The following is a 15,359-nucleotide window of genomic DNA, read 5'->3' as shown; positions in this document are numbered from 1 at the left end:
GCCCGCTACAGAGCAACAAACTGCATGAAATGAAGATTTTATCAGAGCCTTTTTGCATGTTTTTTAACAGCCAGCGTTTGTGTTATGTCACCAGGGAGAGGCTGAGAGCAAAGAACGTACCGGGAGAGAGTATGTGTGTGTGTATGTTTTCACGAAGGAGGTTATTTTTAGCTCACGTGCAAGAGCTTAAGGGCGGAGATCCATAGAGGCCTGTGCAGAGGCAGGCGAGAGCAACAGTCTATTTTTAGACTGCGGCTGACTCTGTAACCCTTTGTTTGCAGCGGCTGCAGAGGCAGCAGCGCTCCATCCATCCAACCCTGTCTCGCTTGATATGGTGAGCTGCAGTAAAATGCATTCTTGCAGCCAATTACTATACACAGATAGTATAGTGAAGAAAGCTTTTGTGCAGACACGCTGGATGCCATTAAAACTAAGGCTTTGCAGACTATTACTAGTGCTGACAGAGTGAGCTATTTTTATCTCTACTGCTGAAACCTAGAGGCTTTTTTTGGGGGGGCATTTTGCCATTATTAGACAGCACAGTAAAGAGAGGCAAGACATGGGGAGATAGAGGGGAATGACATGCAACTGGGTTTGGACCGGGGGCATTGCAGTTTGTAAATAATATTACACTACTTTATTGCTACTATAAGTGAATTGGATAATCCACTGACAGCACAAGGGGGCTTAACTATAATGTGGTCGATAGAGTTACAGGTGACTGGAGACGGAAATGGCTGTGAGTCAGATAAATCTGCTATATCTTTTTGTATGAATATATGGATTTGATGGAATTCCAACATTATAAAAACATGACTGTGTCAAATGACTACCAAGAGGTAGTCTAAGTCTGCTGGATGAAGTGATTTGAGCGATACAGTACTATATAAAGTACATGTGATAGCAAAAAGATCTCAGTGTTCTACCACCTTAAGTAACCCACCTCCAGACAGCCAACGGGGCTAAAACGCCCCCTAGGGAACACATTATTTCAAGAAAATGTGTGAGGGGGGGAATAAAAGATGCAGAGAAAAAATGACAGTGGTGTGAAGCTGAATCTCAGGGAGAGGTTGAGCAGCAGCAGATGTATATCTCAGCAGTCACTTCTCATCTCTGTCAGAAGATCCTTTGCCCTGTCCTCAGCAAATGCAAGTATGTTTTGATTTGAGATAATATTGTTCATGTAAATCCATGGAGTGATAAAAAGGCTCCTTTGATTTGCAGATTGTATGAAAAAAAATAAAAATAAAAAATATCACATGATAATATTCACACTAGGCTGAAGATGGGATAACTGACTGCAGATGCATTATGTGCTCTGCTGCCATAAAAAGTAGCACAAGAAGGGGAAAGGTGGTCACCATGGAAACAAGCTTTGTTTGAAAAGCTCATGCAATGAGGCGTGTCTGCCCTTGCGATCACCGATCCAGCAGAGCCAAAAGGCATGGCGAATGGAGAGGCGACATGGCTAAAAATGAGAAACTGCTGCAGTGAGCGCTGACTCCCCACTCTACCACAGGGAGTATTAATGAGCTGGTTCTGCAATGATAATGGCGGATGGCAGTGGGAACTAGTTAAAGCCCGGGGGTTGATGCTGTGATGACATGCAAACCCCCCAAAGAACTGTTTAAATCCCCTGGGAGACACAGCTGTGGTGCTGATGCAGAGTGGGGGCTGGGATCAAGAAGGTCTGAGAGCAAGAAGAAAGAAGACACTGGATGACTTTCAAGTCTGAGAGCATCCATAACATTCAATGTTATCTTCATTGGAACGATGAATATTCAGCTTTTAAAGATGATGCCCCTGACTAAAAGCTGTTTTGACTTGTAATATGTTTGCAATTAAAGGGATGGTATATATTTCTATACATGTGTGTACAGTGTGTGTATATTTAATTTTTATCTATTTAAAAGTGTTTTTTGTTAAAGCAACATAATTATTTTTACCTTAAAATAACAGCTTCAAATTTATTTTGATGGTACACTGACTTCTACCAGTGTTCATCTCTGATATCCAGCAAGGATTGAAAAATTGAATTATAAACTGAGTTTGGTATACTCTAGCTAAGGAAGTTGGGAACACGGTTTAACTATATTTCGGTTCAGTGAGTTCAGTGGGACTGCACAGTCAGAGCTCTAGTCAAGTGATTGAAAGGCTTTGTTTTCTGTACATGCAAACCACTGCTCAGACTCTGAGCTTAACAGATTTAATAACCACCTTACTGTTTTTAATCCTGATTTTCCCATGTATAACAGATAATAAAAATCAGAATAAATTTTTGTTATTATTATTATCAATTATTATTGATGGCTTGTTTTACACTATATTGGTGTGCTAGTGATACTAAATAGAAAACAACTTCTGATTTGAAGCATGAAGTTCATTCTTGACCTCGGAAATCGAAGAAAGAAAAATAAAAGTGCACTGAAAACTTCATCTGCTGATGAAGACCAGGAGGTGCTGCTAGTAAGTGGACCTTGAGCTGCGATTTTTTTTTTGTCAAAAGTTCAGTTTTGATGCTGTTGCTACTTTTGGGGTGCAAGTCATTCAAGAATATTTCACATAATGTGAGCGGCATGGCCGCACAATCAAGAAAAAGAAATCTGGTGAGGACAGACAACTATGGAGCATCCCTGTAAATGTCAGGAAAGACAAAATCCTGAGAGTGATCACATCACAAGGTGGTGCCTTAGGATGTTCTCCCACTGGGTATATTTATACAGCTGACAGCTAGAGACAAGCGCTTCAAAGCAATTTAATCTAATAATAATTAGATACTGTTCAAACACTTACATAAAACCCATCCTATACAAAAGAGTCACTCACCAAACGATGTGACTGACTTGCAGCCAAACCCATCTAATTACAATGCTTAAGAACTTGTTTTATGGAAATGACTTTTCAGCCTGACATCTTGGACAACATTTCTTATTTTTAATTCATATTAATAACAGAAATTTAAATTTGCCCCGTCTCATCGTAATTTTTTCATTAGATCAAAGATTCAGTCGCAGAAAGGTCAGGGCTGTCTGGCGGTACACAGGATCACTGCTTTTTCCTCAAATGAAAGAATATAAAGTACGCGAGGAGAGAGGTGCTAATTTACATGATGTTTATGCAGAGCAGTGACCATTAGAGCTTGATCATTTTTCTCAGTTCATGGTGGTTAAAAAGCAGCCACCAAGGAATAATTGTAGGGTGAATTAGTCATTTCACCAAAACCATTCTTCATGTGCATGGTGAAGCATACTAATGAATGAATGCTACATTTTAGAGTATCTCTGTTACAGTTATAATTTTCCCAGAGATAATTATCACAGACCTTTTGCATGAAAACACATTATTGTGATATTCACTCATTGAACGCTTTATTAAGAACACCATACTAATACTGTGTAGAGCCTCCCTTTGCTCTCAAAACAAATTAAATTCCTTGTGGCATGAATTCCACAAGATGTTGGAAACATTTCTTTGAGATTCAGCTCTATGTTGACACATGATTGCATCATATCATTTCTGCAGATTTGTCAGCTGCATATTCATGCTGCCAACCTCCTGTTCTACCACATACCAAAGGTTATCCAAGGAGGGCTGAACTGAAGGAAACTGAACCTGATCACAGATACCTGAATACGTTTCACCCCTCACCCAAGAGGCCTCTTCAGAGCCATTAGATTGGATTTTTCACAATTTTAAAAAATGACTCATGACTTATGATTATTTTATTATTTATTTATTTGCATGTGCATTTGAGTGTTATAAACTGAAAGTGACTCAACTCGACTTGACTTGACTTGACTCGATTCGATTCAATTCACCTCACCTCATCGGTGGAAGTATTATTTTTAATGATTCCCTGGCTAGTAAAGTTAGTAGAAAACAGATCCCTAGGACATCTGTTCCACCTGAGCAGGTGTTTTCAGCAGCTTTAATTAGTTAATTAGCATAAAACATAAAATACACTTAAGGCCAATGGGAATGTCATTCCTGTTGCAGGTTTTTAAATTAGTTTAAGTTTTGGACAAACTGAAGCTTTCACTCTATGGTGACACCAGAGGCAATGTCAAGGGACCATCAAGTCATTACAATTCATCCTGAGGGGGACATAAATGTCTGGCAAATTTCATCATAGCAATCCAAATCCATAATTGTCAAGACATTTCACTCAAATCCACAAATGTCAACCTCATGGTGGCACTAGAGGAAAAGTCATGGGATCACCAAATGTAAGTAGGATTCAACCTCTGGGGACCACAAATGTCTCTTTAAAATTTCATGGCAATCAAATCGATATGTCTTGAGACTTTTCAGTCGGGACCAAAGCTGTGGACTGACTGACAGACTGACTTTTGGAGCTGCCCAGTGTGTTTGTCTCATCTAATTCATGTCTTCAAGTGAAAACTGGAAATTGTGCAGCATGATTTGTTATACTAACATTTGTAACTTGGCTGACCATCTGTTCAACAGCACAAAACCGATTTGGAGCTTAGTAATTTTATGTGAAGGCATTATTTTGTTATCATTTATATTATGTTCAAATTATTGCTCAAACATTCAATTTCCTTGGATTTTCTGGCGATTGTGGGCCAACTCCACCAATTTTACAGATGTTGAGGAGCAAAACAGTATATGTGGAAAAAAAAATGTATAAAGTTTGGTTCCAAAGGGAGCTGTGTGAAAGTCTGATTCAAGTGACTCAAGTGACAATGAAAATGAAGGGGTAAATTTAGGTGGAGTATTCAATCCTATTCAGTCCAATACTGATTAAGGAAATTGCATAAAATTCCATCCTATATTTACAAATCAACCACTCTTGATGTGAGTCCCATACTGTAAATGCTGTTCCACCACAAATCCCATTAGGTCAGGAAAATATCCAAGATCTAACTACAAAAAAAGAAAGTTACACAGCCTCTTCATGTCCTGTTCTCTCTGTCCCACTTTGTTCAAAGCAAACATGGAAAAAATAAAAGTTTGGATATCACTGTGTGGTGTCACGGCAGCCTTTAGGAACCTTGTCAGGCTTCCAAACATCAAAGTGACCATCCACATTCTGAGGTGCTTCACTTTTTTTTTCATTCGCCATTAAAGAACACCATCAAGGGTATAAAGACCTTGTAAAAGACATGTCTGTGAATGATATGAGAAGATGAAAGCAGTGCTCTGTCGCTCAACCTGTTATCCTCTCTCCTCATGTCGTCTTCACAGGGAGAGACTACACACTCCACAAACTAAACTTATGGCTCAGACACACCCTATAAGCTCTTTGTTTTTCAGTAGAAGCATTCAATAAATGTAAGTTATATCCTGTCACTATCTGAAACAACTTAAATGTGGCTGTACCAGTAGATGGAAACAGCTGCCTGTTGCTGTCCTCATGTTCCCCTCATACAGACACTATTAAAACTCTGGTTGAAGCTGCATATTTCCCTCCATGCCTGGAAGGCTTTTTCTCCTGTTTCTATTTGTACAGCCATGAAAAGGCTCAATGGAAACAATTAAAAATCATTTGTAGTAGGAGGAAAGTGTGGATGATTGACAGAGTCATTTTTGCGACTGTCGGATTGAAGCCTTAGTTTCACCCGTCCTGGACGAAGACTCCAGAAAACATCTTGCGCCTGACACCTCATTCATCATAAAACAGGAACGAAATATGAAATGACAGGGCCATCTGATGTTGAGAGAGGATGAGTTGGAGAGACAAGCGCAATATGGTTCAGCAGACGAAGATCTCCGAGTCTGTGGCCCTGTTTCTCTCTGTATGCAAAATCCTACCCCGCTCTGAATAATGTGTGCGTGCGCTGGGTGCGTGTCAAAGGAAATGATCAGCATGTTGCCAGAACTGAGCTGGGGATGAGTGGGGCTGCATCCACTGTTCTCTGCCTCATAGGGGTGTCTACAAAAATACTGTTTGCTGTGAAAAGAATCAATATGCTGGATCTGAGCTAATCTTCTGGTAATGAATTTATGTGTCTGTCAGGCTTCAAGAGAAATCTCTACAGGATGGAGGAGCTGATTGGTGGAGTCAAAAGTAACAGCTGTGTCTACAGGGAATGTCAGTCAAAGGGGGAAAAAGACATGTATGTCTATATATATATACATCTGCAGTTGTTACCGGACTGGACATTTTTGCCTCAGAGGCACATTGTGTCATATTGTATCAATTCTTAGAGACACAATGTTTTCTAAATCAGTTATAGAACTGGCGCATTATGCATTCTGACCTCTACTTAAGCTCCTGTATATAACATTGACTTATGAGTGTATCGTTAAGAGATGGGTAAAGTGAATCTTGGCAATTTGGGTAATTATATAACAGTGACAGATGGCCTGACTGAAAAGAGCTGAAGAATGCACTAAAATCTAAGCCTCATGATAGAAACTTATATCTGAGATAGTTTCATTTCTCTTTTAATTGATTTTATTCAATCCTTTACCCAGTGAGTTGTATACTCTGCTATGCGTTTTCCCTGGACAGTGTGAAAGATGTAATCAGAGTAACAATACAACACTGTTAAAATACTTGATCAAAAGTAAAAGTCCTATAATCAAAATCATACTCAAAGCTACAATATGGAGGTTCAGGAAATCAAGCTAACATTAGAATGAGACTCCAAACAAACCATGCTCTGCACAGCCCTACACCTATATCCCAGTCACGTACACTGTCTCAACTAATGTAGTGAGCTTGCTAGCCTGTGAGTCAGCCATAGTGACGTGTTCTTGCAGATAATAATCTTGCTTGAGGCCTCAGTGAGAGACGAGCAGTAGACCAGGAGCACATTCAATCTGAAAGCGGTGTGCACCATTTTGCCATGGTTTCTGGGTTGAACAAACACTTTGAGGTAAGTTTTCTCTCATTTGGTAGGTGTGTCAGAAGTGTCACCCACTCAGCATCGATGTGTACATCTACCCTGAAATCTTCCATAGGCTTCCATAGTTGCAATGCTTGCATAACACAACATGGTTTTTAACGCACCACTGTTTTCAATTTCCACTCTGTTCAATGAGTCTGGGTCAGAAAGTAAACTAAGTAAAACTTCAGATGTATTATCAGCAAAACATAGATGTTTGATGGTGTAAATATACACTATTAAAGATGGCACTTGTTGCACTGCAAAATGTTTCTTGTGATTGATATATCATTACATATCGTATCATTAGATTGTTAATACTGGTGTATCAGTGTGTAAGCACCATAACCAGTTGTGTCTGGTTTAGGTGTTTTAATTACTTTATTACTTTCTGTATAATTAGGTTTAGTCCTGAGGATCACGCTCTCCAAAAGGTTACAAGATAAATCTGAGAGGTCCTCAGGAAAGAAGAAACACAAAGCTCTACCACAGAAATTTGTACTCATTTTTCAGACTTTCCTTTAATCTTTGCTTTTGAGAAATAACTCTCTCAGTGCTCAACTCATTTCATTTCTTTGAGCCTCAAACAAAAATTAAACCACTTGGAGGGGAAATGTCTATTTAGTGGAGCAGGAAACTCAAAAACATTTGAAACGTGACAAGGACCAACCAGACTGAGACAGGCTGGAAGCCACTGGTTTAATCCTGAACCATGTGTTGTATTTCACCACTTATCATATGTTTTTGTTTTTGTAAAGTAGCTACTATATGATATGATATAGTAAGTAAGTAGTAGTAAGTAAATGTAGTGGAGTAAAAGTTAAGTCAAGAAACAGAAAATGAAAATACTCTGTACACCTTCTTTTTTTTATATAACCACAATCACTGAAAAGACAAAAGTCTAATCCATCACTACATATATTACATGTTTGTATTCATTCAACTTTTGATGGTACTTTCTGTCTGGCAAAGTCATACATATTGCTTGTGTTTCACAGACAGAGCAGTGGGTGGTAAATAGATAACCAGCGTGGGACTCTGAGATCAAAATCTCTCTTAACAGGCTCCTGAAAATGGCAAAATGGCAGCACAGTTGTGCTTGTCATTGCCAGATATTTCTTTATTCGCTAATATCCATATGTTTAAGGAGTACAGCAAAAAAGAGCACAGCAAAGATAGGAACATGGTGGATATAACCAGCAGTCACCAGGTTCCACTGTGGGTATGATAGCACATATACTATATCAAAGCCTAACCTTGGTGTACAGCTGGGGAATAGTCTGCTCTAAGAAGAAAAAAAGATTCTATATTGGAAACAGCTTATCTACAGCAATACCACACCTCCATTGAAAGTAGCAAGCTACTTCTGAGTTAATCAGAAAAAGTAGTTTAATACAAAACCTCAAGACCACAAGTGACAATAATGGGATAATGGTAAATGCGACAACATTTTGTAACAGCTGAGAGGTTTCAAAAATCAGTGAACTGATGTGGTGATGTCAATTACACAAAATTATCAGTTACATTAGCTAACACAATAAGCTACTGGTCATACCAGACCAACTAAGACTGCAACAGTAAAACCACTGAGCAATACATATAGTATCACTACTCCCAAATACAACAAAGCAGCACAGGGTGTGTGATGACACACTTCTCATGTCTTTTACTCTCCCACTTTAGCAATATGTGGGTTTTCATCCAAACACTGAGCAAATTTTTACAGAATTTTGAGAGAATTAGCAGAAGAAAATGAGAGTGAAGACGCGTTTCCATCCACTACCATTATGCAAATATTAGGAGCTGATTTGGTGAGATAGACAGCTGATGGCGCTATTTTTCCAGTCAGTGGCAATGAGCCAGGTTTAGTCAAACACCAAGCACCAGTCAAACACAGGAAAGAATGTAGAAAAAATGAGGGAAGTGTGAAATTTCTGTTGTTGTGTGGAAGGAACATTATTGTCTCCTCATCACTCCACACAGATCTGTTTTCATCTGCAGCTATTTTTCATCTTTTCTTTTCATCGATTCACATACGTCATGATTTATCTGCTAAGTTTGGTTCTTTTGTCCACATGCCAATTTTTCCACCTCAGCCAAGAGTAAAAACATTTCTATTTTATTTGAATTTCTGGTGTTTACACTGCAGGATTTTTTTATTAGTTGAACAGGCACATAAAAAGAGGTGGATGGAATCCCACCTAATGATAAACCACTGCACCCAGCTAATCCATAAACCACAGGAGTAAATTTAAAAGCATCTCCACATACATCCTTTTTAGGGACTTCTGAAGTTATCTTTTTTGTGGACAATCAAAGTGACAAAATGCTGGAACAGTAAGCTTGTTGATCTTAACAGCTCATTTCTGCACTGGAAAGATTATGTAGAGTGAGCTAAGTGATGAGCTGTTTGGCTCTGTTTGAAAAGATCCCTTTCCACCCGTCTAATTCCCCTCAAATAATAACATTCCACCCCTGCGGAGAAAGGCCTATGAGTCACCAACAGTGTACCTCTGTTCGTGGCTAAGGATGCAGTGGAGAGACGGCGCTGACAGGAATCATAATTTGCCATTTTCCAGTGAAATGGCGAGCTGAGCAAAAGAGAGAGAGGCTGAGGAAATCTACAGAAACAAGGAGAGGGTGTGTATGTGATGTATGTGCATGTGTGCAGGTATGTCTGTGTAAAAGAAGGTGACAAACAAAAACCTAAGAAAGACCCCTAGGAACCAACTAGTTTGGGACTAAATTGGTATCTCAAAAATTTAAATGGTTTGTAGAAAAGAGGAAAACTCTGAGAAGAAGCATCAAAACTAAGATGAATAAAATTCTATTAGGTGAACTATCAGGCCCTTAAGGCATAGTGATGAAGGGTTACTGCAGCTTTTACACACTGAAAGTAGAAAACTCTGTCATAAGCTGTTGGAGGCAGTAACTGTCCAGTCTGCCAGACACTAAAAAGCCAATATATCAGTTTCTTTTAGAGCATACTGTCAGACATCAATTTATAATGAATATGATGCTTACATGTGTGAGTCTGCTATTTCTATGCTGGAATACATTTTATCCTGGTATTATTTAAAAGGCTTAAACTCCAGTGTTGTCCTGATTTATTACTAAGCATTTAATGTTACCCAGGCTAATGTGATGTTTAGATTTTTCATACATCAGTCACACAACCTTCAACTTTCCAAAGAAATTTACGTCCTCTGGAAACATAGTGGCATCGCAACTTGCTTGCTTGCTAGCTGCTTTAATGCTTTCCTAATGACATATTTATCAGCCCAAGTCACCAGTCTATGGACTGTGACATAAATTTGGACAGTAGCTGTCAGTTAATCATACCTGATGTTTAGGTCGTTGGTGAAAACATGAAATAAGTGTGTTGCCTTAATAAAGGAGCATTAACCAAATACAAAGAAATCATCATCATCTGTGTTTTCATGCTAAAAAACTTAAAAAAAAAAAAAAAAAAGAATGAAGAAATAAACTAAATAATCTTTAAACATTTTATTCATCACTGTATGTTACATGGTAAGACCCTATCCACTTGTTATGCAGAAAGAGAAACTTTCCACTCACCTCTGGCACTCGCTGGCATGGAGAACCAGGTCCTGGTTGTTCTTGGCGCTGACGGTGAGCTCGTGCTCTGTGGGGTTGAAGATGTCGAGCAGTAGATGACACTGGCGGGTGCTGTGGACAGATGAAGACACAAAAATAGCTTTAGAACCAAAACATGTCTTCACACAAAACATTCAAATCAGAATATATAAGATGGTGTTTCTGTATGCTCAGGTTCATACTGATGAGCAGTCCTGTGCACTGTCTGAAACAAAGATTTCTTTATACATTATACCTACATCAATAACAAAAAGCTCACAATTACTCATGTCCTATAGGGTAACCATGTCTCTCTTATCTGTCTGCCCATATAACCTTTGCATAATGATTTGTTTATGTGTATGGGAGTTTATACTTTATGCATGAGGTTACAGTTGCTTTCTAAAAATACACAGCCACATACACGCACCCAGTGAATGCATGAGATCAAGAGAAGACACGGTGTGAAGTGCTCATCAGTCCTTGTCATAACATCAAAGGTGGCGGTGCTTTCATCAGGCCCACAGGCCTGGCTGGAGCAGGCCATCTCCACATCATCCCAGGCCTGCTTTTCTCATGCAGATCATAAGAGGGCCAATTTGTGATTTAGATCAAGACAGGAGAGATGATGCTGGATTTTCAAAGAGTTAATTTTAACCCCCAAGTAGTTTTTTTTTTTTTTTTTCCTGGTAATGAGGGATGAAAGGATTGGATCTCTCAAAACAGAAACAGAACAGACTGTCCACTGCAGCCACTGTGCTGTTATATTAATAGTTTCTGGAGGTGTACAGAAAGAATGTGACAAAACTCTAAATATACATACAAATACATACATAGATACACAAATAAATGAAATGAAAACTGATTTGAAAACTGAAATTACATTGTACCTGCATACTTGCACAACATAGATAAGATTAAGTGAGACAGTGAAAACATATTTAAAAAAGACACATTATATATCATACGTTAAAATGTGCAGAAAAGAAGTGAAGTAAGGTGAGGCAAAGGTGAGGTAAAGTAAAATAAAATAAAATGAAACAAAACAAAGTGAAAAGATTTGTTATAATTTGTTATAATCGAATCTATATCTATAGATTTATCTTGTCATATATAAATAAATAGTAGATATAAATAAATAAACAAATGGAATGAAGTGAGTGAAATGAAAACATGACAAATGCCACATTACAGAGAAATAACTAAAAAAAAATGTATGAATTAAATAAGATAAAGTGAAGGGAAATGAGTGAGAACATCTCTGGAGAAAAAAAAGAAAAAACATAAAACGCAGCATATGTGAAATATAAGAGGCAGGAAGTGAGGTGAAGTTTAACGAACCTTACCATAACAAAAGCATAAGCAAAATAATTGTGCCTCATTGGACAAAGATAAAATCCATATGCAAACTCATTAAGTCACTAAGTTTATGGACATTATTCTGACTAATCCTATGATTAATTTTGTAGAAGGACAAAACATTCTTTGAAATGCAGCTCAACTCTCAGATTTAAAAAGGTAGGATTTAAAGCATGCTCCAGAGCAATTACAATAAGTGGATTCAAACAGCATAAACATAAAATGGATGTAAAAACCTATCATTTGTGCAAATTAAATGCTGCCCATCATCCCATCTTCCCTCCAGGTTACACTAAGCCCCCCTTCCAGCTAGCTTCTTGCCTCTTAAATCTCAGGGTTAATGGAGGCTTAGGTTGAGCTTGCCCAAGTCCCTAATAAACTGCTGTGGCAATTAAAGGAGAGTATCTTTTAAGGCCTACCAATGTTTCTTTAATTGTCTCGTTGTCTTTGTCGGCAGACCTGATTAACGGGCTGAGTGGGGCAAGGTACTGATTTATAGGCCAGGGCGTTTAGCTGAGGTGATCAATCAGACCACCCAGTTAAGAGACACAGACTCATTGTTCATGCACTAAGTACATAAGATAGATGGAAGGAACAGAAGCAAGGATATAAGATATAAGAGTTTAGAGTTAAAAGAAGACAGTGTGAACCTGAACTGAAACTCAACAGTGGTGGTCACCTTCATTCAAGAACTGTTGCTGAGACTGCTGCAGAATGTCTGTCGACAAAAGCTTAAGATTATGCACTGGAAACGTTTTGATAAGTATTCTGCTGAGTTACTACACAAGGCACTGACATCCAAGCTAAATAAATAATTCAGAACTGCCAATAGGGTTTCAAACTATTTGTCTCCATTTCAGTCTGAATTTTTAAATTCCCTTCTAAGAGCATGAGTGAGGCGAAGCAGAAACAAAATCATCCCCAGTGTTTCAAAGACAACACATATCATCACATATCACCCGTCAATGAATTATCAATACATCTGTTTCATGTACATACCCCAGAATAATTTTGGCTGCATATGCTAATTTTGTATGAACATATGTTTATAGAAGATGTGCATATGTGGCAGGGATTGCTTTCATACTACGTGCACCATGTGTATCTGCGACATGAGGTGGAAATTAATTCTAAGGAGACACTCATGAACACAGAGGAAGACCTTTACTACAGATCATTTCAGGTACAGCTGGTGGTGTGCCGAAGGGGGTGGAGGCAAGTTAATGAATGCCACTGTCTATTTCTGAGAACTCTACCACACTAACAAATGAACCATGAGGTCAGCATTTTGCTAGTATTGATTTGAAGAGGACCCTGTTGCAGCAGAGTAACTCTCTAATCCTGGCGCCACACATTTCTATTCCCGAGAACACAAAAAGACATCAGCACAGACCAGACGAACACCACCAGCTATGAAGGACCACAATCTGATCATCTTTGTTCCTACACAAACAATATCAAACAATTCGATCTACCAATGTGTGGCGTGACATTGATTGGACGTCAGTTTGAAGCAATGTGGTTATTGTGAGGTGGTGGGCAGTAAAAATGGCACGTACCACAGGAGGAGGCAAAAAGATCAATGCAGCTGGGGCCCACACTTCGGTCAATTCTGCAAATCTGCAATCAATAGGTGCTGATTTTGCAGCCCCAGTCTGGCACAAATACGTGACATATTCTATGCACACAAAATGTAATGGCTTTAATTAGCCTGGTTGGATTTAGAGGAACGCCAATGATTGGCTATTTTTAGCTGCTGGAGCCAATAACGGACAGTTGACTTTTATGTCCACATTTAAAGCTTTAATAACAAGTGAAAAATAGCTGAAAACTAATTACTGGCTTGTCAGTATGTGTACCCAGTCAAATAATGAATTAAATTCAAATCATAAATGGTCCCTCTCTAAAAGGCAAGTTCACCCAAAAACATATTTGCTCCATTAACAGTAGATCTTGGTTATATTTACCCAAGTTTTAAGAAATGTCTCTCAGATTTCTGCTTCCACTCTGAAACAATGGCAGTGAATGGATTAATGTTTGTGGTGCTTTAAGCATTTCAACATTAAAGATTCAAAAGCAACATTTCTGTCCAGAAACCCTAGATAGTCAATAGGAAGTGATGTCAAAAGTTTTTGTAAGGCCCTGTTACTCTAGTAGAAAGTAGTTCCAACTCTACAATGACGTCTTCAGTTGTAGCCAGCAGAGCAGCAGCAGGTTTCCCTCATATAGAAAACTGTTATTACCCACTAAGATATATGATACATAGAATGCACTTTCGTAAAAACACATCAGAGTATCTGTTCATTTCCCCCAGGAGGGCAATGCATTTTTCCAGGGCAACACAACGTTAAGCAAATGGGATTTTAACAGGTCCCTGTCAAGTATGGATCACTGGGTATTTCACACATCCAGGCACTCCGTCACTTTCTTTTACAGATCTGTCACCTTACATATGACCTGACCCCTGAAGAGGGTCCTCTGTGTGCCAAAAGAAGGCGGTCATTGAATTGTGCCATCACGAATAAAGGTAAAAGAGGACGCTAACAGCAGAGCGGGGAAACACGTATCCTCTTTGGAATGAGAATCAACCTGGCATTCAACTTATTCTGTGGAAATGGTATATATTGTAGGTATGTTTTTATGTATCAGGATTCCAGCAGAATCTGTAGATTGTATTGATTCCCTAGTGAAAAGAGCATGCGAGAGAGCAAGAGTGAGAAAGAAAAACTAAGGTCTGTACTGTATAAAGCAGGGAAGAGATGCCGTGAGCGAAAAAAGGTATGAAAATATATCCTGAGGCAAAGGGAGCAACAGAGCCGGTAAGGGAGAGGCAAAGAGAGATGTGGAGTGAAGTAATGAAAGAAGGAATAAGAGACACGATAGAAGGGAGGCAGTAGGGAAGAAAAAGACTGAGATGAAAAGGAAAGGACAGAGGAACTGAGAAACAGCGAGACAGAGAGAGGACAGTGGATTGTACGGCTGAATAATATAGTGTATCAAATATTTTGTTTTTCTATACATACAGTCCTGGTCAAAATTATCAGCACCCCTGAATTTCAAGTACATAACTCAGGATATCTTCAGCAAATGAACCAATTTTGTATGACCAGAATATTTTAATAAAATGTCCAAGCCTAATGAAACAATAAAACAAACTTGCATGTTAGTGAAATAATACACACACAAAATCTACCCCAGACATAATTATTGGCACCATTCACTAATATTTGGTGCTAGAACCTTTAGCAACAAAGACAGTTGCAAAGAGTGGGTTGCGCTGGGGCCAGACTTTGGTGATGCTCCCAATGTGAATATAGAACAATATTGGGTGATGGCAGGCATTTGCATATTGGCTTTTTACGGCGGCTTAATGTTTTTTCTGAGTACCCATGAGACTCTGATGCCTTTAAACCCAAAGTTCCTAAATTGAATGTTTTCTTCCACAAGGTACAGTGGGCTCCAAATTATTTGGCATTTTCAACAGGCTTCATCAAAGCACTAAATGCACTGGTCTCGAAACAAATCTCACTGAACTTGCATTTGCCCATA

At 38.8% G+C, this 15,359-nt stretch overlaps 1 protein-coding gene across 1 annotated transcript in view; it reads right to left on the bottom strand.

The window, feature by feature from the left end:
* The window catches only part of trappc9 (trafficking protein particle complex subunit 9), a 185,301-nt gene that overhangs the window by 76,679 nt on the left and 93,263 nt on the right, over window positions 1-15,359 (bottom strand). Inside the window, 1 exon segment of the mRNA XM_051065378.1 lies at window positions 10,434-10,544. Within this exon segment, the coding sequence (XP_050921335.1) occupies window positions 10,434-10,544 (111 nt within the window).

Source organism: Lates calcarifer, linkage group LG3, assembly GCF_001640805.2.
Source record: "Lates calcarifer isolate ASB-BC8 linkage group LG3, TLL_Latcal_v3, whole genome shotgun sequence".
NCBI classification, from domain to species: domain Eukaryota; kingdom Metazoa; phylum Chordata; class Actinopteri; family Centropomidae; genus Lates; species Lates calcarifer.
Note: the sequence above shows the minus strand (reverse complement) of the source record. Positions and strands in the feature narration are given on the sequence as shown.